Source organism: Gambusia affinis, linkage group LG04, assembly GCF_019740435.1.
Source record: "Gambusia affinis linkage group LG04, SWU_Gaff_1.0, whole genome shotgun sequence".
NCBI lineage: Eukaryota > Metazoa > Chordata > Actinopteri > Cyprinodontiformes > Poeciliidae > Gambusia > Gambusia affinis.
The window spans coordinates 14,240,191-14,267,511 of record NC_057871.1 but is presented as its reverse complement, the minus strand read 5'-3'; the positions used below and the strand labels follow the sequence as shown (position 1 = coordinate 14,267,511).

General features: G+C 37.1%; 1 protein-coding gene across 4 annotated transcripts in view; it reads right to left on the bottom strand.

The window, feature by feature from the left end:
• Positions 1-142: 142 nt before the first annotated feature.
• LOC122830277 (CREB3 regulatory factor-like) overlaps positions 143-27,321 on the bottom strand; it is a 39,112-nt gene continuing 11,933 nt past the window's right edge. For 3 of the 4 annotated variants that reach the window (XM_044115512.1, XM_044115513.1, XM_044115514.1), the window contains 9 exons: positions 25,434-25,503; positions 21,937-21,995; positions 21,734-21,850; positions 19,824-20,613; positions 15,705-15,878; positions 13,543-13,732; positions 11,892-11,965; positions 5,339-5,467; positions 143-3,725 (listed from right to left, as the gene is read on the bottom strand). In XM_044115512.1, coding sequence (XP_043971447.1) covers positions 3,610-3,725; positions 5,339-5,467; positions 11,892-11,965; positions 13,543-13,732; positions 15,705-15,878; positions 19,824-20,613; positions 21,734-21,850; positions 21,937-21,945 — 1,599 coding nt within the window. In that variant the 5' untranslated portion in view covers positions 21,946-21,995; positions 25,434-25,503 and the 3' untranslated portion in view covers positions 143-3,609. The remainder of the gene's footprint in view (positions 3,726-5,338; positions 5,468-11,891; positions 11,966-13,542; positions 13,733-15,704; positions 15,879-19,823; positions 20,614-21,733; positions 21,851-21,936; positions 21,996-25,433; positions 25,504-27,321) is intronic. The other variant, XR_006370500.1, reaches the window with a different exon arrangement.

Here is a 27,321-nt window from a genome sequence, read left to right as displayed (position 1 = left end):
ATGAGAAAAAAATTAAAACAATAAAATTCCAAGAACTTATAATATTATGAGGATATAATTGTATGAGAACAAGGTTGAATAAAGTTACCGTATTACGAGAATAAAGTCATAATGTTACGACTTCATTATTATATTATTTCGGTTTTATTCTCATAATATTATAACTTTTTTATTGTTCAACTGCGACTTTATTCTCATGTTGGTTTATTCTCAAAATATTGCTACTTTAGCCCTGTAATTTTATTACAGAAACAACCATCCAGTTACCACGTTAACTTGAATTCCCTTCATATCAAATAAAACTTTGAAATTTGACTCTTTGATCATAACATCACTCAACTTTTTCTGCTTCCATCCAAGGAGAAAAATTAAAAATGAAAAACAAATCCGTTAGATCTAGATGGTCCTTATTTGCATTTCGGGCCTTCCATACAACGCAGTATTCTGCAGAAACAGTAAAGAACTCCTCCACCACAGCTTTCTAATGACCAACATCAAGCTCTGCAGGAGGGGAAATGTTTCTGCACGCTTTTCAGTCAGGAGGGGAACACATCGAGTTGGAACACAGCAGCTTTGGAGCGATGCCTATGCGGGGAAAAAGCAGGAAGAAAACGTTTTTCCTACCATTTCCCAGAGGTGATGTTACTGAGACTGTAAGTTTCATTAAATATTTTTGTTTTACTGTTTTGGCCGACATGCGATGAGACACCAGACGCTCCTTCTCCTTTCTCAGAAGCATTAAGCGTGGCGCGGCAGTCGCAGGTGAGGTTTCTAACGCTTACAGGAATCAGGATCAGCTGTAATAACACAGGCCCCTGTGGCTTTAAGCTCCAGGCACTTCAGATAGGCATTATTATGCAAGCAAGCCGCCGCTAACAGCGTCTGCTTGCAGGACAAAAACCCAGTCAGCAGTTACTGCCTCATGCTTCCATGCTAGATTTGCATTTCTGTACATTGTTTTTCATCATATAGTAGCACCATACTGAGACAAACCCAAACTGTGTTTTGCTCGGAAGCAGCAGGCACCTTCAAGTCTTTGAATCGATATCTGTTTTTGCAGAAAGGTGCCAAAAAGTCTTTTTTTTTTTTTTTTTTTCTCTTTTCGAGGATTTAAAACCCTCCTGAAAGGTGCTTATTTGCTCTTACCACAGTGCAATTCAAAGGGTTATTGACTATCTTCTCTTTTTGTTGTGTGTCCAATAATTTTTAGAGAGCTTGGACAGGTTGGTCTACAGCTTCAGCGAAGACCACAGACAAAGGCAGATTTCAAAAATCCTCAAGAGCAGCACCCACTTAGTGGGCTGCCGCGTCGCCAAGGTAACAACAGAATCAAAACATTGACAAAAACAAACCAAAAAAAATTGACTTATTTGCTATCTAGATCTACAAGTGTTTTCTCTATTGGTCATTGCAATTCAGGAAGTTGCGCTACATAACCAGGCCAGGGGTTGAGCAGAGGGCGAGGGGAGGCAGTGAGGAGACTTTGTCCCTTTTAAATGGAGCCACTGCAGATAAACTGGAGAAGCATCAGGCTTCACAGTGGCAGCTACAGCAAATATACAATGCAGAGTTAGCCAGGCTAAAAAAATACATAATTATAAGAATAAAGTTACAATCAGGGGTGCAGACGATTCAAAACGCTCAAAAATCGATTTGAATAGAAATATGAAATAAGTTCACTTATTTCTGCTGCTTTTGTTTCAAATTTATTTAACTTTGTATTTAACTTTGTTTATTCTTCGTTCAATAAAGACAAACTCAAAATGCGTTCCAGTTGTACGTCTTTGTTTCTCCTATTTGTAAATAAACTAACCATCGCATTACGCGTCCGCTCTACCGCCGTACTTATTTTAAATAATTCTTTGGTATTTTTTATTTATTTAATAAGAAGCTAAGCAGCTAAGCTAACCTGAAACTGGTAATTTAAGTTACAGAATTTTGTGCACAAACTTATTTTAGTGCAAATATAAACTGATGAAAGTTGATTTAATAAATATTATACTTGATTGCACTGGCGTTTCTTCTTATTATTCACATAATTTAAACAGTCTCACAAAAATTAGTAAAAAAATAAAAAATTCTGAATTAAAAATTGTTTTTGAATTTAATGTAAGCCTAAAACTTTTAATGGAAATGAGTCGATTGCTAGAAACTGAAAGATTTTCATCTCTAGTCGTAATATTATAAGAAAACAATTGTATAACAATAAATTTTAAATAGTTTGAGAATGAAGTAAACGAGAATAAGATTGTAACACTAGGAGAATGAAGTAAACATTTTATGAGAACTTCTACAAAAAATTTAAAAAAATTAAGTTATACTTTGGTACAATAAGAAAACACTTAATCTTTTAACAGCAGCATCAAATTATTATCAGTAGCAGGACTTTGCAGAAACAAAAACAAACATCTTCAATAACAACTTTATTCTGGTAATATTGCATCCAGGGGTTGGTGATATTTTATGGTACTACTGTGATAATAAAAAGATGGCAAAATATTATTTATTACTGATTCTTTAGGGAACTGGAAGGAACAAAATTGATGGCGCCACAAATACAGCTCTTGAAAAATATTCCTATTTCAAATAAACGTCTGATTTTTATTACTAAATTGCACATGGAGGCTTCATTTAATTATATTTTTGAATTTACTGATATTTATTTATGCTGTTAGAAAAAAAGACAGGGGAGAAAACAGTAAAAATAACCTGTCAGTTTTTTTTAGCATTAACTGAAATTTATTTATTTATTTTCTTCCCCTATTTCCCTAGTCCCCCTAGCATCTTTATTATTTTAATGACTTTATTTAAAAGTTACTTATTGTAGAAATATGAGTCAAAGCATTTTGACGGTTTTTTGTGACGGGTCAACGCGGCTGGTCTGTGAGCGGTTGTGATGTTTCAGCATTTCAGTAGTTACAGTTGTCTTTGGTCAGCTTAAATTAAGGTGCCATTGTCACTTTCGTTTTTAGCTCTGCTTTCGTTTTTGATGCCGTGGAGATGAACTGAAAAAAAAGTGACTTTGGAGAGACGAGGGTTTATTAAAGCTCCAGAGGTTTCTTTAACAAACGGGCCCCTGTTTCCGGGTCCCTCGAGTGATTTCATCGGGAACCGGGTTCCTCTCACTTCCTGGTTTCTGAGCTTCCTGTGCTCTCAGATGCCCCCTTGCCCTCGGCTCACTCACCCGCCAACAACTATCTACAAAACAGTGCAATGTCTATTCATAGGCACAATGGGATACAAATACAGCACAGGGAGGGAAACAGAAGCACTATACACTCTCATGCAGTATGTTACACATACGCCCACACACACACACACACACACACACACACCTACACACACACACACACACACACACAGACGGACAGGACGCAGTAAAGACATCAGCAGCAGTTCTAGCCTGGTGGTGTTTGCGGTGCAGCCTGCAGCGACAGGGTGCTGCTGTTGAAGGAGGGCAGGATGGAAACAAACTCCCGTGTTGGTTTCTTCTTTCCCAGCCTCTTCTCCGCTCAGCTCTCACTCCGATGTGAGAGCCGAGGAGGTGCTTGGCCAGGTGGGTGCTGGGACGGGAGGGAGTGGAGAAAAAAAACACAGGTGCTGGGTAGTTTAACCCGCCGTCTCATCTCCGCCCTGCAGCGACTCCTTACGCTGGTTCTGACCGCTCGCGCTGGCATCCAGAATCCTTTGCACAAAGTCTTTGGTCCGCCCAGCGACTAGGGGACCTACATGAGACAGACGACATCAATTAAAGTCAGCAAGGAGGAAAGAAGATGAACAACAGAAATAGGGCTACAACGATTAATCTGATTAATTGGTTATTGAAATAATGGTCAACTAATTTAGTAATCAATTAATCCCTAGTAAACTCTAAAAAGCTAAAAAAAACAAACACTCCTACAACTCTAATTAGGCAAAAAATTTACATGTTACTTTTGAAAGAAGTGGGAAAAAAAACTGCGGCTGCCAAAACGATTAATCAGATTAATCGTGAAGAATCAATGAATGAAGTAATTGACAGCTAATGTAGTAATCAATTAATTCTTAACTGACAAATATAAACTCAAAATAATGTCACTGGGCTCTTAGAGCTGTAGTTAGTTAAGAAAAATTACATTCTGCATTTAAAAGTGAAAAAAAAAAAAACTAGGGTTGAAACAATTAATTGTAATGAATCACTAAACAAAATAATCTTCAACTGATTTAGTAATTGATAAATTATTAACTGACGTATATAAACTTTAAAAAGACCGATTGTCGAAAGAACAGCACAGTAAGTGAAACCAAGAAATTTATGTTTTGCATTTAAAAAAAAGAACTAGTCCTGAAACGATTGATTAATGAAATAATCGTCAATTAATTTAGTAATCAACTAATCATTAACTGATAAAAGACTGTTTGCTGAAAGAATAATATGCTCAAAGCTGTAAGCCAAAAAAATTACATTTTGCATTTAAAAGTAAAAAAAAAATAATAAAAAAAATTGAAACAATTAATTGTGTTGAATTGATTAACAAAATATTTAATAATAGATTAATCATTAATAAACTCTACAAAAGGCCATTTACTGGTAAAATAACACTGTCAGAACTTAGGCCGAAAAATTACAATATGGATTTAAAATACAGAAAATAGTCTAAAATGATTAATCAGATTAATCGTGATGAATCAACTAATGAAATAATCATCAACTAACTTCGTAAATTGATAAATCATTAACTAAAACATATAAAATCTAAAAAGGCCATTTGCTGAAAGAACAACGGCCTCAGACCTCTAATCGAGCTAAAAAAATTACATTTTGCATTTAAATAAAAACAATCAGATCAATCCAGATGAATTGATTAATAAAATTATTGTCAACTAATTTAGTAATCGTTCATCGTTAACTGATGAATATCAACTCTAAGTATGGGACATTTGATAAACCCAAGAGCTGCAATTAAGCCAAAACTGTACAAAAATATATACATTTTGCAGTAAAGATAAAAAAACTCTGTAAAAATAATAATCACCAGATTATTATTTATTTTATGTTGAGCAGAAATGGCTGAACTTTCCTAATGCTGATGTTAGAAGTATTTCTTTAGCTGCAGATGAAATCTTTGCTACAAATGATGAAGCGAATGCTAAAGGAATAATATGTTATTGCATTTTAGGCAATAAAATGTTTATTTTGTTATCTAAACAAGAACCGAATTATTTGTTTATTTACATCTTTTAACATATTTCTAAAATGCCAAATTTGCAAAATGTGCCCATTTTTTTACTGTTAATTGCAACCCTAAACAGAATCTAAGAAAGCGACGATGAATGTGGGAACATTTCAGCATCTCACCGCTGGACTCTTTCAGGATGTCTTCGAGGCGTTGGGTCATTCCACGTTCGTCTCCGTCTTCCTCCTCACTGCTTTCCACCCGCTGCCGGATCACCTCCTTGATCCGTAGCAAGGCTCCCAAGAGGTTTTCTGAAACATGGAAAATCAAGCTCCAAAGGTGAGCAAAGGTCAAATTTTGAAGACGAGTTTCTTAGGGTGTTTTCACTCCTGACAGTCTGGTGGAGTCGGTTGGATTAGGGAGCAAAATTGCAACATTTGTTACATTTTCAGGTGGTGCGGTTCGCTTACGCACTGCACAGTGTCAAAGGATCCAAACCAAGTGAAGAACCTGTTCACCTCCTCACCTGGTGGTGGCGCCGCACTTAGAACTACTGAAGGAAATGACACAAAAACCCGTGAAGAAAAGATTCTTCTTCTTCTTCTTCATAAAATGCGGTCAGTAGGGTTTCTCTTTTTGTCAATGGTAAAAACTTTACGTGAACTTTAGCGCTGTTTGAATGCATATCTGAATACCAAGCAGATGGCTCCAAAAGCAGGAAACAGACTGTAGCGCAAGGCATTCTGGGTAAATACAACCAAAATAAACAAGAGTCTAGCGCTAGCAGGAGAAATGGCTTGTGGATTTATTTTATTTTTTTACCAAAGCTAAAAGAGAAATCCTTAAACTGCTAAACTTTGACAGCATTTCATTTATGTTTACATTTTGTGAAGAAGGAAGTTTTGCTCGGTGTCTTCTGAGGTTTCTGTGCCGTTTTGTTCACTGGTTCTTGGTGCAGCGCCACCACAGGCAAGGAGGTGGACAGGTTTTTTAATTAGTCTGAATTGTTTTACACAGTGTAGTGTGAAAGCGAACCACTCCTGCTGAAAATGCAACAAATGTTCCAATTTTTTTTTTTTAAACTGAACTGAGTCTACCAGACTATCAAGCGTAAAAAAACTCAGAAAAATCTGAAACTTTCTACTATTCTACTACACAATAACATAAAACTCACATGAAGCCTGAAATCTTTATGAATTAATTATTCTGTCCAGAATCCCAAGCACAAAGACAATGATCAGTAGATCAGCAGTCGAAACTCTTTTCCACTTTAAGCTCACCAAGAAACCTGCAGGAACTGCCGTCTCGCAGGGAAGCAGCATTTGAAATAAAACAGATCCTTTTTTTGACCAATCTTCGGGTCGTTTTGTGAAACCGGCGGGGGGCAAAATGACCTGCAGCTGACTTCAGCAGAGCAGATTACAGCAGAAGAGTTATTCTGTTGTGGAAGATCCTGGGTTGGGAAATGCTGGCAGCTTTCTGGAAATCTCGGATAAAGGTCAATTTCGAAACTGGCTCACCGTTTGTGACCATAGAAACAATTTGCAACATTACTGAACAGTGTAATAACTAATTTTCTGTCTTCAGTCCTTTCTGTGACCTTTGGTATCTCTGTCCAATAGACTGATTTTTTTTTTCTAAAAATTATCATATTTTCCAAAACATTTTTAATACTTTAGACACAAATGTTTTTTTATGAAACTTGTTTTTAGCTCATATTTTATTAGTTCATTTAAATGTAATCAAATTTCTTGATTACTTGTACTATTTCTGTTTTACTTTATTTTATCAAGACGTCCATAAAATAAAAATTTATACAATTTTCAGTGCAATCAACATTTCTCTTGTGCTAAAATTTTATGTTTTTATGTGTTTTTTTTATCATGCATTAATATGCAGATTTATTTGTCAAACATGCTTATTTTTTAAACTACACTGTCATTTTTCAAAAATGTTTTTATGAGCTTGATAAACACTACAGAAACAGAAAATCTTAGTAAGCATTTTTGTCTAGTTTCTAGTGGAAATATCTTAGTGCCCTTTAAACAAACTACAAACTAACATACAAGTAACTTTTCAGCAAGATAAAGGAATTTGTTTTAAGTACATAAATCTTTAAAAATCTAAAAGATTACTGGTTTCAATGTCAGATCATTTAACTTATAAGAAAACATTTTTCCCCGCATTGAAAGTGAAAAATCTGCAAGTGAAATTTTAATTTTTTAACAATATTCAGCTCCTTTATCTCTGAAAAGTTACTTGTCTGTAAGTCTTGTCTTATATAAACTGTATAAGATTTTTGCTGTAAGATTTTGTGTTTTTACTGTGAACATAATGTTGTTCTCCACTGAGCAGCCGAGTCAAACTCATTTCCGTTTTGGGCCAAATCCAGATCATGAATGCTCTAAAAGGGCCTGTTGTGCCAGAATGTTTTGATAAAACCCGTTCACAAACTGTTAAAATATCAATTAATTCTTAAATAAATAATATTACTGAACATCTTTTCAGTCCCTCCATGATTCTGTGCTGCTTTTTGTGACTTTTGTAATAAAAACCAAAGTGTTTGTGGTACTAATTTGGAAATATTTGTGCTTATTTATAACGATAAATGCAACGTTTTATTACTCGCTGTGTAGATTATGGCCTATAATCTGACATTAGTTAAGACTGAGGCATAAATAATCTGCAAATTATGTATTAGCGCGAAAAAGTGTGGGGTTTTGTTAATTTTCTGTGAATTTCCACGATAATTCTCAAAAAACTGGAGGGACTGATTGATATAATTTGGAAGTAAACAAATAAAAACTACATTGCTTTGATTGAAAACATAATATTTAAGCACACGCAGTGTTTAGTCTAGAATCTAGAGGGCCACATAAAAAGCTGCGGCGGGCCGGATTTGGCCCGCGGGCCTTGAGTTTGTGCTGTAGAGGAACAAGGCAGTGTGGAAAGATGCTGACATATGAAAGATGTAACAGGAGTGCAGCTACTGACATCTGGCTGCTCCACAAATCCCATTTAGAAGCTTCATCTGATGCCCCTGCAGGGCGAGGAGAGCCTCGCAGCACCAAACTGGATTCTCTCTAATTAGTCAGCTGAGTGTCTCCCCGTCTGGACAACAAAGGTTCGGCTTTCACTCACGCGCAGTTTCTCTGCATCAGCTCCTTTTCTGTGCGTCTACAAAACCGCGGGCCGTGGTTTAACTCTGCCGCTGACGGGGTGAAACATAAGCACCGCCTGTGATTCTGACTTCTCCTTTTGTCAGGCCACCTGACCCGAGTCAACATCTTCTGCCAGGCTGCGCTTTTTCCACATGGATGGGATAAAATTTCTGTAACCTGCTTGTTTTTGCTGGAAACTTAAAGTATTTATGACACTGAATCACACAGTGAATTTGTGAGTTTCCAGGTACGGATGTCTTTTGGGGTTCAGTCTGCAGAAGAGGAGCATCCAGAGCAAGACCACCGGGCTGAGAAACGGTTCCTTCCCTTCAGCCGTCAGACTGCTGAACTCGAGCTGAAACTAATTCAGCTTCATCTCATGAATTATTTACATACACAGTTTTTAATATACAGCTCCATATATCGCATAAATTATTTTATTTTTTATTTGTGTGGTAGATTTCTTTATATCGGACCTGTGTCTGAATTTTGCACAACAAACAAGGTTGCACTGCAAAACCTGAAATCTTAATTAGATAAAACATCTTAAATTAAGTAGATTTTTTTTCTTACTATAAATTGTTGCTGTTACAATTTATTTTCTTATTTTAAGAAAAAAACATGCCATATTTTTGTACTTTTTTATTGTTTTTGAACGTTGACTTTTTGCAGTGTGGCATGGTAATAAAAAAATCCTTGAATCCTTGAATATGTAGATAATGCACTGCTGAAACATTACCAAGCATTTTTGGCTTAGTTTCTAGAGTAAATATCTTGGTACACTTAACATAAGACAAAACCAACTCACAAGTAACATTTAGTAAGAGTGTTTTAAATCAATAATAACTTAAAATCGATTTAAAAATTACTAGTTTTCCACTGGCAGAATATTTCACGCATGAATATAGCTGTCGATTGATTAAAACATTTGATGAATAACTATGCCTAAATTTGTATGTTTGAAACATAAATATAGACACAGTTGTGGTTTGGTGAAATGGTGAAAACTCCTCCTCCTGTCGAACTTTAAACAATTAAAAAGCAAGTCTAACAGGGTTTTATTTTATCGTTTTATCTGATTTTTTTGTAGCAGACAGCAGGATTTGTTGTCTCCTTGTACTCAAAATCAACCAAGGGAAACTTACTCCACTACACATGCATACAAGAAGCAGCTGACTTGTTCTGGGGATAGCTGACTGATAAGACATATTTTATTTTCCAGTTCCTGGGTGTCCCAAGAACTGGTTCCGCCCTGGGCATCTGCCCTTGTCGAAAACCGCAACAGTATTCATGTTCTCAAATAATGTTTTACTGTCTGAAGATTCTCAGTGTTCCAGGTCTTTATGTCCCCCCCACCTCTAAACGATGGTTTCGGCCCTGCAGGAGAGCTAAAGGAAGCAAAGTAGCACGTGAGGTTTATCAGTGTTTGTTTAGGCCTTTTACCAAAAATACAAACTATTTCATGAAGCCGAAGCTAAAGCAAAGAAACGCTGTACAAAGATCAGGAATGAGTGGAATGCTGAAAAATTAGAGGAAGAAAAAAACCTAAGGAAGTTAGAAAGTGGTTATGCTGTAAAGGTTTAACCAAACGAGCTAAAGAGGAGCAGGAGGAGGAGGACTCTGGCGGGGAACTTGGCAGAGGAGAGGTGTTGATTAGCAGGAAGGAGGTGAAGTCACACTTCTCAGGTTTTTCCTCACTCTGTGTGTATACATGCTCCGTAGTGGCCCTGTTACTATCAGCTTTCTGCTCTGGTTGGACTTCCTAAACGGGTCGTTTTTTAAAGCAGATGGCTTCTCTGCGCCTTTTATTTCATTACTACAGCGACGGATTCTTCGCATATGTTAGCCGAGCTACCGCTCATCCTCTGTTGCATGTCAGAGGATCACCGTGGATAAAAGCTATTAGGCTTTGTAGAGACGTCTGTGTGCATCCGTCTGCATTACTGTAGCCTCACACAGAGTGAAGGATTATGGGTATGCACTCAGGAGGCTTTAAAAAGCAAAGAGTCCATATTTATCAGCAGTGATGCTAGAGGAAGGTTGAAGTCTTGCTCCGAATTTCACAGTTGTGCTCAGAATAGTTCAGTGTTGTTAACCAATCATTCAGCGGTTGTGGTGAATTATTTACAACCTGCAATAACAGAACCAGCAGACCCAACAGTGAGCTGCTCATTCAGCGTCACAGAGTCAATAACTGATGGTACGGAGGAAATTTATTTCCCTGTTTGTCTGTTGTGCTTGTGAATAAACAGGCTGCTTTACGCCATCTAAGATTATACACTGTAAAACATCTGAAGGTGGTTTAACTTGAAACTGAAAGTCCAACTGCTGCCTTGAAAATGCAGTTTAACTCGACAAGAACAGATATTTATCTACTATTTTACTCACATTATCGAGTTAAAATAACAACTTATTTTACTTTAGAATAATTTAAATTCTTGTTTCAAATTTCATGAACAAAATTTCTGATCTGATGATGAATTTTAATAAACATCTCAATGAATTCAGCTCAGAAACATTCAGTGTGAACAGAACATTATCCTCAAACTTTAAAATAAACATTTTCTTCAATAAAACACAAGAGTCAGATCAATGTAACGCTCTTCCATCTCAGGATACAGAAACAAGCCGCTAAGCATTCTGGGAAATAGTTCCCAATCCTGTCATTTTCTTCTTTCAGTTTTTTTAAGTGTTGACCTAAAAACTCTAGTTTATTAAACTCTTGGAGGTTTTGACAATATTAATAAAACGTTAACAGAACTTATTGTTCTTATCTCAGTGTGATACAGTAGGACGTCCCGTATCTGTTCCCTCTGCCTCCCGCTCTTTTCTCAGCCATTACAACTGTTTAGTCCATTGTTAACCATAATCCATAATGCGGTTTTCCAAGCTGCCTTTAAATGCACCATAAGCTCTATGATCAGTGGTAGAATCATGGCAGCAAACCAGAAAAAGGTAAAAAAAACTTTGCACAGTTTTTCCCCCAGTCTAACAACCGGCCCTTTGAGGACATTCATGATCTTGATTTATTTGTTTATTTGTGCATTTAAGGATCTCCATTAGTCTCTACCGTAGTATTTTTCCTGGGGTTCAACATTACTAAAAAAAATCCTTTACAAACATTCCTAAAATAAGGTATTTCTTAAGACACAAAGGAAGTTGAATTAAACATAAAATTTAAACCAGCTGGTTCAATATCTTACAAACATTACGAAAAGACATGAGAAAAAAATCCTATTTTCAACCATATCAGAACTTAAAATATACTGAAAGATGCGACCCGAAAGAGTTTGACTGAAGTCTTAAAGGTTTCAGGTTTTTTTTTTTAAATATACACTTTAAAAAAAAAACCAACAGCCTACTATATACTTTCTGCAGAGGAAGAATGAATAGGATAAAGTTTTCTTCGTGTTTTATTTAGAACAGTGCCTGCAGTGTTTCTGCTGGGTTTCTGTGTGGAGCTTCAAGCTTTACTCGCTACTATTTTGAACACAGATATAGATTTTTAAGACGTTTAAAAGGTTCCTTCAGGCTCAGCAGAAAACATCAGCAGTAAAGTGGCCACTTTGCTCACCGTACTCCTGGTTGAGCCCCCACAGCTTGATCTTGTTGGCTTCATGCTGGGCCTTCTTCTTCAGCCGGCAGGCCCTGAAAACCCAGGAAAATAAGACCGTCACCCACTGGAACCGCCAACTCCGCTACAGGCTTTCCTTTCATCGCATGATCCCATTACTGAGCAGCTGGTGGGATTTAGCAGAAGAAGCAAACTAAACAATGAGGTGTTCCTCAACCCTGCCTTGTTCTTCTGACTCGCCGTCCTCAGGAGGGGATATCGGAGCGTTTGAAGATGAGACTGAAACAAACAGCTCACAAAGCAGATTGAACAGCCTCATGGGGATGATTCTCCTCAGAAGGCAGAGCGTTTCCTCCCGTCTTGCAGTTATGACTCAGTTAAATCAACCTGCAGATCAGACCTGCTGATAGCTCAGGATTCCTGGAGCTTTAATATTTACAGAGGGGAAGTTTATATGAACTCCCTGTACTCGGAATAAATCTAACAATAGAAATGAAATGAAATAAAATATAGATTTTTTTTCATATATTTGTTGAAACCGTCACGACGGAGTGACGGTACGGTACGATGCAGATGATCTGTGGAAAGATCGAGATCCTCTGCCTTCTTCCAGTGCCAACTAGAAACAACCAATCAGAGCCAGGGGGCGGGTCTTAGATGAGGCGACAAAATAATCAATGTGAAATGATCGTGACTCTGGCACTTGGTTGAGAATGTGAGCGTTTAGTGAGATAAAAAGTGGAGCAATCGCAACACAAACAGCATTAACAGCCAATATGTTGCTCTTCGTGTTATTTCACATTTTACAACTTTACTCAAACGCATTTGCTTTGTTCTTGTCATTTTAGGTATCTTGGTTCATTTCTGAAGAGGACCCCAAACTCAAACACTCGTGACCCTAAGGGAGGCCCCAACCCCAACTTTGAGAACCCCTGTTTTAAGCAATTACAATACACTAAGAGGAGTGAGAATACTAAAGATTATAGTCAATATTTTCCTGAGAACTAACAGAATGCATCAAGCATTTTTTACTTTGAAATAACTGGGAAAGAGCACCAGAGGGAAGGACTGCAAACGGTCAGGATTATGTTGTTGTGACCCTTGACCTCAGGTCAGACAGCCACAATATGAATTCACAAAAAGACAAGATTCTTCCCACATGAAACACCTGCATGTTCACATAAAACATGAGCCCTCCGACATGTTAAAGGAAAAGAAAAACAAGTTTTTAACAAAACCTCTTTCTGTCTTAAGACAGGGTGTTTGTGTTTGTGTAAGATAAGCCTGAAATCTCGATCCTCTTCATTATTACCGTCCCAAATTCTGAATTTTGCCCCTCCCTTACTGCAGAAATGAACTCCTCATGACCCGGCTGTCTCAAACTGTAACTCTGGGCTTAGTTTATTTCCTTTCATGCTTCATCTCTCCATCGTTTCTTCTTCCCCTGACATTTTTCATGATGATATCAACATCTGGCTTGCTTAAATCTCAACCTATTTAAGCTTCAGAAGAAATGTGAGTGACATCTTTTCCATTTCTGCTGGAAAAGCTAAACTCAAAATTCTCGCTCATGCTTTAGAGACATAAACAAAAACATCCGTAGAAACTCCCCAAAGCCCCACAAATGACGTTACTCAGAGGATCGTCTTACCTGGACGCCAGCTTGTTCTTCTCCTTGCGGGATCGCGCTCGAGCCATGGCGGGCAGGTCGTTGACCGGGCCCATGCCCTTAATGGCAGCGTTGAGCTTCTGCAGCTGCTCTCCGATGTTGTGCAGTTTCTGAGGGTTGGGCGTCAGGTCGCTGGCGTCTGTTTTTCGCGCTTTGCGGCGCCCTTTCTTGCCTGAACAAGGAACATTGGAATCAACTCATGGCCCGATTGTTAAAGCATCAAAATCTTTCTTCCTGATGAAATGATAATACAGCACACATCCTCTGATGTTTAAAAGAATTTAGCGCACAAATTTAAAGTATATAGAAATACTAATATTAGGTCAATTTCTCTTAGCAGTTTGCAAAGACATTTTTTGGCTTCCTTGAATAAGTCAGTATAGGTCTATAGGCTTTACAAAACATGATCATTAAATTTTTTTTGCACACAATTATTCTTAGATGATGAGGTTTTACTCTCCATTCTGTCTATTCTGAGGTGTTCTGGGACGTCTTATCACTTTAAATGCAAATAAGCTGCTGCTTGCCACCCAACCCACCCCAACGTTTACATTCCCACATGACAATGGCTGAAAACCATACATCTTTGAAAAGCAGAAGTGGAGCCTCCAGCACAATCAACCAAAATGCAGCTAGTGGTTTCTAAATGGTAAGTCAACAACAAAACACTTGTCTTTTCCAGCAGCCATTGTACACCACATACAGTGGTAAAACCAGCAGACCAAATGTAATGGAGCTCCACTGGGGTTGCTAGGTGACGGCAAAGTGCTTGTCGATTATGACTCAACAAGGGAAAATTAGCAGTTTTTGAAACTGCTCATTTTCTCAACACCAAAAATATTAACGTATTGCCAAAAACTGGCTGTTTTCTATAAAGTGTTTGGGCAGTTTTTAGAAGCGGTAGAGATCCAAATGGAAGTATAAAAATGTGAATTTTCCAAAACATTATTAATTAATTAAATAATATTGAACTCCTTTGGCATGTGGTGTTTTTAAAAATATATTTTTGGATTTGTAGAAATTGAAACTACACTCAAATATTTGAATATTATCATTTTTTGTGATCAACATGGTGCCATTTGCCAGACATTTTAAACCAACTATCCATAAAATCCTATCTGCAAATATGTAGGCCTACCCTTTTAATGTTCTGTAATTTGCCTGAGTAAAACATATTTTTAATTTTTTGTTCTGAGATTGGGCACCAAAACTGTCTCTAGCCCAGGAGCTCTTATTCCTCTAAATCCGGCCCTGATGGTAGCTGTAAAAGCATCCCTGACCTTCAGCCATTAGCAGGCTGTGACTTCAGTGAGCTAAATTAGATTAATGGCCTTGTGCTTGAGATCACGGAGTGCTAAGCTAATGCTCTGCAACAGTTGTGTCTGATGTAAGACTGACTTATCAGCGAGTACTAAAATATTCAAAGCTTGACATAAAAGTTGCATGTAGGACACAGGCTGAATGTGAGAAGGAGGAACTGGGGCGATTACAGCTGTCAGTGTAAAGACTCCTGCTGCTCTCCCTTAGTGGAGCTTAAACTCACAGGTCTGGTTTCACTTCTGTAATTACGCCTGCAATTACCAGCTGATTAACCAGTTATTTCATCACAATTCATAACTGGCTCCCAGTTTGACACACAAAATCCCAGTGGTGTTATATATATATATATATATATATATATATATATATATATATATATATATATATATATATATATATATATATATATATATATATATATACATATATATATATATATATATATAAAACAATTAATTTTGTACATTTATTTATTTATTGAGTTTTACATTTTTGTCTTGTTTGAAGACAATGACCCTGTATTCCTTTCTATGGCCTAAAAATTGTCACTTTCCCAAAATACCAAAAATAATGGCCGGAGTCACTAAGTAACTTTTTTTTTTCCAAAAGTGAATTTGGCGGGGGGAAAAATCACCCCCTTTATTTTCTTTGGCCTAAAAACTCTTGTCAAAAAAGTGACTTAGGTCATTACTTTAGGACGATGACTGAATGAATCATAGGGGCTGGTCAACATTTTTCACGAGGGGCCCCTGGCCCCCTGATGGCCCCCTCTTGAGGTCGCCACTGTTGTATCCTTTTTTTTCCTTCTCCTAAATATTGCTCACCCTCACGGCGGTACAGCGTGCTGGGTAGCGTGCTGGAGCTCCAGGACAGAGACCAGTGGACGTTGCTGCCCAGCTTCTTCTTCGTGGCCGACTCCCGGGAGCGTCTGTACTCCCAGAAACAGCGACGCTTAGCCGGGCGCTCGCCTGGTTGCCTCGCTGGCTCGGGCTCCACCTCTGGAAAAACACACAAACACAGGAGGCAGAATTAGAACACAGATGGTGGACTTTAGTGTTATCCTAGTTTACTCTGACCTCTTCTTGAATTCAAAGATTCAATCTATTCCTAAGTGCAACCTAGTAAAACTAACCACATTCTTCAGTGTGTAAGTTGTTACTGAGGGAAACAACTTAAGGTTAATTTATTTGAGCAACGTGTAGAAAAAGGAAAGTCATCAGTTCTCAACATTTTATACCAACTAATGTAGTCAATGATGCATTAAATCTATTTTCCACAATCTATTGATCAATTGTAAGAAATGTAGTGATGACCAGCGGAATTAGGGAAGTAACATTTGAGTTAATTGAGTTACATTTACTCAATTACATGTACTTTTTTGTGTAGGAGTATTTTTACTACGCTGTACTTTTAACTTTTACTTGAGTCATTTTATTATGAAGTATTTCTACTCTTACTTGAGTAAAATTTCTGGAATTTCTGGAATGAAAATAAAAAAATGTTTTAACCAAAAATTCACCAGACACAGAAACACAGCTGCAGTTTTTTGTTTTTTTTTTTTTTTTTACAGTTTCAAGTTTTTTATTGAAAGAAACTGATTTTGAAAAATAAATTGCCTGATTTTGGTATTTTTGCTACTTAAAATACAAAAATTTCCACTAAACTTTATATTTTGGTCCATCTGGTGATGTAATTTATAAATCTTAAATTATTTATAATTTGATCAGTTACTCAGTACTTGAGTAGACTTTTTTGCCAAATACTTTTTTATTCTTACTTGAGTAATTTCTTGGACAGCTACTCTTGAGTAAAATATGTTGAAGTAGTGCTACTCTTACTCGGGTACAGTGTTTGAGTACTTTACCCACCACTGATGACTACCAATGAATTATAGCTACCACTGGAATGTACTTCAGTCATTTCTGTAGCATGACAGCATCATGTTACAGTATTACACACTCTCTGTCAATCCATAAATTAAGTGTTGCTAGATGTTTGCATCAGATAAGTGGCCCATGACTTGAGGCATTAGCCTCAAGTTGAATTATTAACCCAAATTATTAGCCCAAATTTTAAAAAAGAGAACAAATAATAACCAGAGCATACAAAATATCTAAGCCTGTCAAGGATCATCAGAATTTCAATTATTCTAAAGTAAAATAAGTAGTTATTTTATCTTCATATCAAAGTAAAATAACAGAGAAATGTGGCTCTTTAACCAGGTGAGGGCAGTTTATTTTTTTTTTTTTTGCATATTGTGAAATAATTATTTGGTTTAAGTTGCAGCACTAAGTTAAAACTCACAATTCAAGATTAATAAAAATAAAAAAACAACGTTTAGACAACTTGTCTCTTGTTGTTAAATCAACTTCATGAACTTTAATTCCTGAGTTAAAACCAAAACTATTTTCTTGCAATTTCAAGGCAGCACTTTCATTTCCAAGTTAAACCACCTTCAAATGTTTTACAGTGCGTTTAGCTTTCAACTAGAATTGTACAATTCTGATTCTGTGAAACCTGTTGAAAAGAAACAAAATATCTTAAGTCAGCGGTTCCTTTTTTTCAGTGATCAGAGAAACAGTGATGAAACCATCACTGTTTCTGAATCCGACCCCCAAGCTTTTCTATTATTAGTAAATGTCACACTCTCTATAGAAGTGGAAAACATTGACAGCCATATATAAGACAATTATTAGAAGAACAACCTAAAAAATCTGAGCCCTAATCATAACTGACAGGTTTTTAAGTTTGTATTCCCGCCTGTATGAAATCATGCTGGGAGCCTTAATCCACCAACACAGGCTTCATGTCCAAATGAAAAGCTAGCACCAGCAGAAGGCACATATACTGTTTCATGGACAGACGTCACTGTAGATTAGCCTCAGGCGTCCAAAGCCACAAATAATAGCTTCATAAATAAAATAAATCCGCCACCAGGACAACAAAAAGAGATGCTTCTCCACATCCCAATAAAATCCTGCTTTGATGAAGACGTTCTACTGAGAGCAAATCTGACTTGCACAAACAAAACACGGAGTCCGAGCGTTTTTCCATTAGCCAAGTGCTTCCAGATAAACACACACACACGTATGCCCACGCACACACACGCACACAGCTTATGTAACATAATGTCATCTGGTCCAGTCTGCAGATAACACCATTGTCTACATGTTCACATTCTCTCCTCAGCTCAATCTTTCCATCCCACACAGACATATTCTGCCCTTCCACTCTTCCCTCAACCTCCTAAATTCACAAACTCAACACATTTCCACCCATTACAGACAAGATTATCTGGAAAAATAGACACAAACTCTGTGGAGAAGAAAAATGGAGAAATATGACTCCAGCTGGGGTTTGGGATCAAGATACATCCCTTTGTTACCTTGCTGTAGAAGGCCTAGGAATTGTTTATTTATGGGAGGAGGAGGGATGGTAATCGGAAGGAGACTGGAAAAATAAAACAAAATCTACTCTGAAGATCTACACATATATATATGTAATATGAAAAAGATATATAATCTCTTCATTATGAATTTAAAATCTGCAGCAGTGGTCTGTCTCCGGAAGCTGATAGGTGCCAGAAGCTAATATAAGCTAGCATAAACTATCGGGCTTAGTTACAGTAGTTTTCTGTGGGAAACTCTGCTTATTACATATTTATTCAATGAAAGTGTCAATAAATATTTTTTTAAAATGTCAAATATAATTAAAAACACTTACTGTTTGCAGGTTAGTGACACAAATCACATGGATATCATAATATTTGTAGAAAATATGATAAAACCTTAAACCCATTTCACCCACTGCTAGCTGCTAAGCAAAACATTTCTGCAGACAACACTTCAGGTCAACTAATGAATCCTACTGAATGCATGCTCTTCCTTGGCGAGTTAACTACCTGATGTTTTAGGTTAAATGTCATACAGGTATATATACAGTAAATCTCCTGATATTTAAAAAGAACCAACCCATAGCTGCTCCCTGGTAATTTATTTATTAAAACATAATTTATTTATTTATCATCTGGTATGGACCCAGATGAACCCAGACATTTATGCACTGTATAAAAAACCCCACATAGCTCCTTTTTTTAAATCACTTTTTTCCGCATTAAACCAGATTAAATATTTTCTGTTTCAGACCAGTTAAGATTACTATAATTATTTATATTTGCTAAATACAAGAAGTTTAGATTTTTTCTGAAAATATTGGAACATGCGTTTATTTCCGGTGAAACAGAGCTGCTGTAAATACCGTTTGGTTGTAAGATCTCCCTCTTTATCATGTTGGTGCTGGTTTTCAGATGTGGAACATTGTGCAGGTCTGCTCTTGTTGCACGTTCAGGTTCTGGTTTATTGGCACCAGAACGGTTAGCAAGTCACAAAGATTACTGTGTGGCTCAAATCCCACCAACTGCAGAAGTAGATATGATAGGTTCATCCAACCACAATCTCACATTATTTTGGTGCAAAAATTTGCACTTTTGTAAGATTGTAGTGGGACATAGATGAGCAACAACGTTACCGCAAAAACTTTAAATTATATAAAACTAACTTACAAGTAATTTTTAGTAAGAAATGGGAGTTTGCTGTAAGTAATTAATTCCTTAAAAATGATTTAAAAAGTACTAGTTTGCTGGCAGATTATTTCTCTTATAACATTTTTCCTGTAAGTGAAACAATCTACCAGCAGAACTAAAACTTCTTATCAATATTCAGAAATGATTGACTAAAATAAGCTCTTATTTCAAGTGTAGTAAGATTTTTGCATTAGACACTAAATATTAATATACTTTGTAAGATTATTTGATTTGAAAACTCGTACTTTTTATTGCTTGTTTTATAATTTATATTTATTATTAAGACTTTGACTGAACTGTGCTGCACAAATAAATAAACTTGACTTGACTTTGCCACGCAGAACGTAAAGCCAAAACTCACCACACTCAGTTTCTGAGGAGCTCGAGAGTTCAGCCTCCACCGCCGTTTCCTCCGCCCCTTCTTCCTCCTCCTCCTCTTCCTCCTCCTCGTCCTCTTCCTCCTCGTCCTCCTCCTCGTCCTCCTCCTCCAGCTCTGTGTTTGCCTGGCTGTCCTCGCTGCCCTGCACCTCCTGCTGAACCTCGGCCTCCTTCGCCTCCTCCAGCGGAGCGCTGAGCGCCGGCCGGGCCGCCTTCTCCCCTCCCTGGCTCAGAGAGTAGTTGTGTTCCTCGCTGCAGTGCTCCAGCGCCAGCCCTGATCTGGCCGCCACCGCCACCACTTCCTGTTCCTGCCCCTCCTCTTCCTCAGGCGCCACCTGATATACTTCCACCGTACACTCCCTCGACACCTCTTGGTCGCATTCGTCTCCCATCCCCATTCCGGTGGCGCACAGCTCCCTCTGTGTTGCCACGGTAACGGAGCCACGCGGCGACTTCATCCCCGCCGCCGTGACCTGGACTTCCTGGGTTACGGGAGGGGCCGCGCAGCTGTCCCTCCTCTTCTTCCACTCCTCCTCCTCCTCCCGACTCCTCCCCCAGCGGCCCATCAAGATGGCGTCCTCGGAGCACGCCAGCAGCTCCCCGCCGACTCCGAGGCCCAGCTTGGTGTAGCGGGCCATCTCGTCCAGCGCGGACACGTCCCAGCGCTCCGGATGCTGGTCTTCGCCAAAACCGCCGTCATCCACCAGGTCGCTCAGCAACTCGAAGGGCCGTTTCCTTGGTGACGCCGGGGAGCCCAGCATCAGGAGCACGCTCTACAGCGGGCGAGCGGAAGACATTTATGTGTTAGACGGACAAAGTACTCCAGTACTTTAGCAAAAGTATTGATACTCAAGGTCAACTGTTGCTCAACTACAAGTAAAAGTTGCTCGGTGAAAAGTTCACACTGCAAAAACTCAAAATGTTACCAAGTATTTTTCTCTAGTTTCTAGTGCAAATATCATTTGGAATAAGACAAAACAAACTTATAAGTATAACTTTCAGTTAAATATAAGAGCTTATTTTAAGTCAATAATTCCTTGATATTGATGAAAAAGTTATAGTTTCACTGCAGATTATTTCACGTATAAAATGGAAGAAATATCTTGATGAAAGTAAAATAATCTGTCAGTTTAACTGGCACGTTTTATCACTCTTAAGAAATTATTGACTTAAAACAAGCTCCTATTTCTTGCTTAAGAGTGTAAGCAGTAAGTAAGTATTTTCACTTATAACAACTGAAAATACACTATTTGTTTGCACAAGTAAGATATATGAACTTATTTTAAGAAAGATATTTTTAAATTAAGAAAATGTTACTTGAGATTACATTTCTGAAAGCAGCAAACATACAGCTCTGGAAAACATTAAGAAACCACCAAAAATGATCAGTTTCTCTGATTTCACTTTTTATAGGTTTATGTTTGAGTAAAATGAACAATGTTCTTTTATTCCATGAACTACTGACAACATGTCTCTGAAATTCCAAACAAAAATTTAGTATTTATTAGCAGAAAATGAGACATGGTCAAAATAACAAAAAAGATGCAGTGCTTTCAGACCTCAAATAATGCAAAGGAAACAAGTTCACATTAATTTAGAAACAACAATAATAATGTTTCAACTCAGGAATAGTTCAGAAATCAATATTTGGTGGAAAAACCAGGAGGTTTTAAATGGGGTTTCAATGGATAGAACTTAACTTCATGTTAAAATGTTCATTTGATTGCGGGACTCTTATTTTTTAAGCCAGATTTAGTTTGAATCATGGTGCGATTTCTAAACTAAATAGTTTATTTCTCAACTCAAAGAGAATTGAATCGATAAGTGATGTAGATGATGGAATCGGTATCGCTAAATTCCCATCAATTCCCATCCCCCATCCTGGTCTCCTACCTGATCATACTCAGTCCTGCCCCCTTGTGGCGACATGGCCAGGGGGCAGGGGCTCAGCAGGCCCCTGTGGCCCCCGTAGGCCTCGCCAAATGCAGGCTCCATCCCATTCATACCCGGCTGCAAGCGGAGAAACGGAAAAAGGTGAGAAATTCTGAACATGTAGACCAAGCGCAGCGAGACCGTGAGGCATGGAGAGGCTTTACCTGAGGCATGCCCGAGGCAGGAGGGTGTCAGGATGTGGACACGTCAGATCAGGCAACTTCTGCAGCAAAAACAAAACTCGGTTTTTATTTCAAACAAGAACTTGAATCACTAACAGCTTTTCTGTGTGTTTCCACTCTGCAAAAACACAAAACCTGACAATGTGATTATTATTTTTTGAATAAACATCTTAATACACTTCAAATAAGACAAAACTAACAGATTTTCTGCGAGACGAAATGGCTTTTACACTGTAAAACATTAGACTGTGGTTTAACTTGTAAATCAAAGTCCACCTGCAGCCTTGGAAATGCAGTTTAAGTCGACAAGAAAATTGTTTTGGTTTTAACTCAGAAATTAAAGTTCATGAAGTTGATTTAACAACCAGAGACAAGTTGCCTAAACATTGTTTTTTAAGTTCATTACTCTTGAATTGTGAGTTTTAACTTAATGCTGCAATTTAAACCAAATAATTATTTCACAATATGTCAGAGAAAAACTCCCCTCACCTAGTTAAAAAGGTTAAAAACATTTTTGTTTTCTGTTGCCTACTCTTAAAATTTGTAATTTTTATTTATTTATTTACTTATTATTATTTTAAAAACTTTTTTAAATGTAAGCTGTCTAATTTTAATCTATTTGATGTGGTTTTTTCTTATTTTTATCTTCTTTATAAGATATATATCAGTAATGTGCAGTTAGAGGAGGCAGAACCTCACCTGTCTTCACGGAAAAATAATAATGATAAAATAATTTATATTGTTATTTTCACCATGTGGTTTGTACTATAAAATATTTATTTTTCATTTAGCATAACCAACTCTGATTATTTTCTTTTTCAAAATCGCTGAATTTTTGTTTTTTCCCATTCAAATGCTCGGAAGAGCAGCAGCGATCTGAGCCTCACCTGTGATTGCGTTACCGCTCGCTAACTGCCTTTCTATGGGAGCATGTTCCTCCTGTCTATATGTCGCCAATAAAATGGTTAAAAACACTTAATGAATAAACTGATTTTCCATAATTTCGCTTATTTATATAATGTGCAGTGTTTTTTGTCACCAACTGTGTGTGTAACGTGTTTCGTGTGCTGACGAGCGATCATAAACGACAGAACAGATTCGAGGTGAGGCAGGCAGTTCTCTGGCCTCATGGCAGGGGGCGCTCATGATCCCAGACATTGTGACTCCATAACTGCAGAGTGAGAGACAGGAACAACGAACTAGCCATACAGTAAAGTGCAGCGATATATTTAGAGTTTTCTCCTCTTACCACAGCAATAACGTATTTAAAATCAAGGCTAAAACCAAATACTGCAACAGACTGAATGTTCTGCTCTTTGTGTGGGAAATATTTGAGTGTTTTTTTAGGGATGTTATTGTCAGTTGCTATAGCAGCGAGTCTGTGTGTGTGTGTGTGTAGCCTGGCCAATGCGGTTTTTCCCTTTGCTGAGGAGCATAGCACGAAATTAATAATAATAATCAAATTTCATTGAGTTAATATAATTATTCTACGGCGGCAGCGCGGCTGTGCATGACATGCTAAAGCAGTGTTTTCCAATTCCAGTCCTCGGGGCCCCCTGCTCTGCATGTTTTAGATGTGCCTCTATACCAGAACAGCTGATTCAAATGATTGCATGGCATCTTCTTCAGCCAGCAAGTGCTGCAGGAGCCTGTTAATCACCTAAAGATTCAATCCAGGTGTGTGGCAGAAGGGAAACACCTAAAACATGCAGGCAGGGGGGCCCGAGGACTGGAATTGAGAAACACTGTGTTAAAGAATTGTCTTTTTGCCCTCCAGCGTTGTCCGCATGCGCGAAATTTCCTTACGTAAACAATAACATGCAGGGGGTCTATATTTGTATATCTGATTAGGATTAAGTTCGTTTTTTATTTAAAGGGTACTAATATTTGCACTAGAAACTAGACCAAAATACTTGGTAGGATTGTCTGTTTTTGCATAAGAAAAAGAAGTTTTACCAGAAAAAACAATTTAAATTTAACTGAATTGGTGGAGTTTTGTTGTGGAAAATATTTCATACTTGTTGAACCTTGTCTCAATCATCTCCCACTTTACCACCTCAATGTTTTTATTTGTTTCTATTATGCTACAGTGTTTTACATTGCTCAGATTTTTAAAGTCAGTCACTGTTAGTAAAATGATGGCTGGGATAAATGGTCTTGACCATATTTGGCACTGGTAATGTGATATAATGTGGTAATATTAGATCTTAAATGGGATATATTATGAAAAATGTCATGTTTTTGTTATTCCGTTTCAGTTTCTACTGCTTCTAAAAACAGCTCAAGCTCTTTAAAATAAAAAAAAAACAAACACTCCGCTGTTTTCTGCCAATAAGTTAATGTATTTTGGTGTCTGGAAAAATTCTTCCTTGTGTAAAATTTGTGGGTACAGAGTCGTGCAGACGGGTAGCGTCTGCAGACTCATTCCTCTCTCTCTGCAGAGCGAAACGAAACGTGGCTCAGTTTCTGTGACGATAGAAAAGATCAGACGAAGTCCCAAAAATTAAGCAAACTGGGGAATGTTTATCGATTCGCCCTTCGTGACCAAATTCAAAACATTGAAGATAAAAGTTGGTTTCAATTTCAGTTTAAAGGACAGCACATCAAGCAATCTTACATGTTCAAAACAAAGCAGCCGTTGTTTTGTACGTAGGTTAATTTGCAAACCCAGACCTTTATAAAAGGACACACACACAGAAAATAGCTGAATTACTGTGACTATAAACAATAAAACTATATTAGAAAAAGCTAATTCTCCAAAATAAAGCAGGTTGATCTGATTTCTCTGTCATTTGTTTTTAAATCCCTTTGAGAATGCCCATTTATTCACATCACTAAAGCTGAGGTAAAAATCGATTTTGGATGTAATTTTTGCACACAATAAAAGGTAACGCTTTATTTGAAGTGGTGTGCATAAGACTGACATAACAGTGTCACGAACATGAAGGAGTCTCCATGAATGTTTACGACTGTTGTCATGACGTGTCATTCGATAAATAATGACACTTTAACACAAAGTCGCCTTAAAGTTTAATTAAAAGTGTCAACTTTGCATTATCTGGTAAATAATGACACTTTTAAAGCAATGTTGCATTAAAACTTGCATGAAAACTTCATTAAAAGTGTCAGCAGTCATAAAAATTCAAACTCCTTCATCTTCATGTCAGTCTTATTTATGCACACCTTGTCAAATAAATGTTATCCAACACAATTTAAAAAGCTTTACAGTCTGAAGGAGGCATAGGGGGCGTTTTGTTTTGGGGTTCTTCAAAAGCAGACACTTTCTGCAGAAGGACCCTGAAAGCATCAGTGGATGTAATTTACACAAACACAATGGTTTTACACACAGCAGCAGCAAATATTTTACAGTAAAAAAGATAAAGACTAATTCATTTCCAGAGAACATGTCACAAAGTCAAAATGTTTTCACATTTGAAAGGAAGAAACAGAAGCGACAGAAGTTAGGAAATGTTTCTTACCTTAGACTGAGAAGGTGAAAAAGTGGAGCCTTTTTTTCACATTTCGTATCCCCAAAAATCTGGTTACAGTCTGAAGAAACAAAAGAAACAGGAAGCATGTTTGCTTTGTTTGATCAACCAAACGACAAATTATCAGAGGATTTTAACGTGTCCAGCAGCAAACCGTTTTGAGATGAATGTGATTCGGTAACATTTTCCCTGTTTGGCGTTATTTTGCTGTGCTGCTCTCCATTTTAAAGTCTGTGCAGCCACCAAAGCTAAAACTGCTGATTTTCATGACCTGTTTCTCTTTTTTCTATTAATACATCCATTTACTCGACATAAACCAGCTTCCTGCTACAACTGCTATAAATGTAGGACATGTCACTTCCTGTCAACAGAGAGCTTTCCAAACAATTGCAGAAGCTTTTATGTTGCAAGCAAAGGTTAAATTAGATTATGCAGCAAATATGGAGGATTACCACAGAGCATTTGTTATTCTGCATGAACAAATGTTTTGACACGAGCTTCAACAAAGAATAACTTTGATGCCACTTTGTTAAATATTACACAACCTGCAGAGGTGGAATGGAAATCTAAGCACCTGGAAGCAGGAAAAGACAGTAAATCTAAAATAAAAACACAAAATAAATGATTCATGAAGGCAAAATGTTAGCAAATCTCACACTGTCTTGTAGATGCACATTTTCAGGAGGTAGTGATAACTAAAAAGAAGATATTGATTTGAAGTACAACTACCCTCTTTTTAAAGCAATTGATCAGCTAATCAGATTGATAAACGGGTTAAAGATGGTGGGTTATTACAGTTTTACTTGTTCTAGTTATATTACTGTACTGAAATAAAGTGAAGCTGATCATTTTGTACAAAGACAAAAGAATACTGAGAATGCTTTTTAAACATGAAGCTCATTCTTTAAGCTCTTTGTGATTGAATCTGAATGTTAGTGACTGTAGTCTAAAATTAGAGCACAGCAACTGCATCTGCAACGTTTACCGAATATATTTGTATATTTGTCAGAACCTTTCACCGTGACTTCAGATCTCTTCAGAGGAAAATATCCAGAGTTGTGAAACAGGAGGTGGAAAGAAAACATTATCCTTAAAGTCTAAACATCAGCTTTTCTGCAGCTAATCAGTCAATATGTAGTGAGAGGTTGCTTAGCTAACAAATCCCTACTGAAAACAGGCTAAAATAAAAAGTTATTGTTATGATAAATAGACTTTTATTTACTTTAGAAACTGAGTTTGAAATGTCAATGTTCCCTGACACTGTGCACAACTCTAATCAGATTATCTTGATCAGATTACTTTGGGTAAAAATACCTGCAAACAAAGTTTTAACAAAACCTTGGCAACAAAATTGAGAATGTGTGACACAAAGATTATATTGTAAATATAAAATTCCTACTATATAAGCTGTAATTTTAAGTTGACATGCTTAATGTTCAGAATATGATTACCTACTAACAATTACTTTAGTAATCAATTATTCTATCCATTATTATGACGATTAATTGGATTGATTAGCACATTCTGCAGAGTTTTTATTTAACTACTTAAGTTTATTTTATACCATATTAGAAATGCATTAAAAAAACATTTGCATTTCCTAAAATACAACAACATAGCATTAATCTAGTGTACACAAGATGAATGCTAAATTCAAAAAATATTTCTAACACCAACATAGCTCAGGTCTTTTTTCAGCAATTGGCTTTTCAGGGGTCTATATTTGTAATTTCTTTACAATTAATCAATTACAAATTAGTTGCCAATCATTTCAATAATTGATTAATCACGATTAATGATGATTAATGCAAGTAATTGCCTCAGTCTTTTCACATGTTTTCAGTCAGTTTACTGGCAGTGCACAGCAACATCTGAGAGT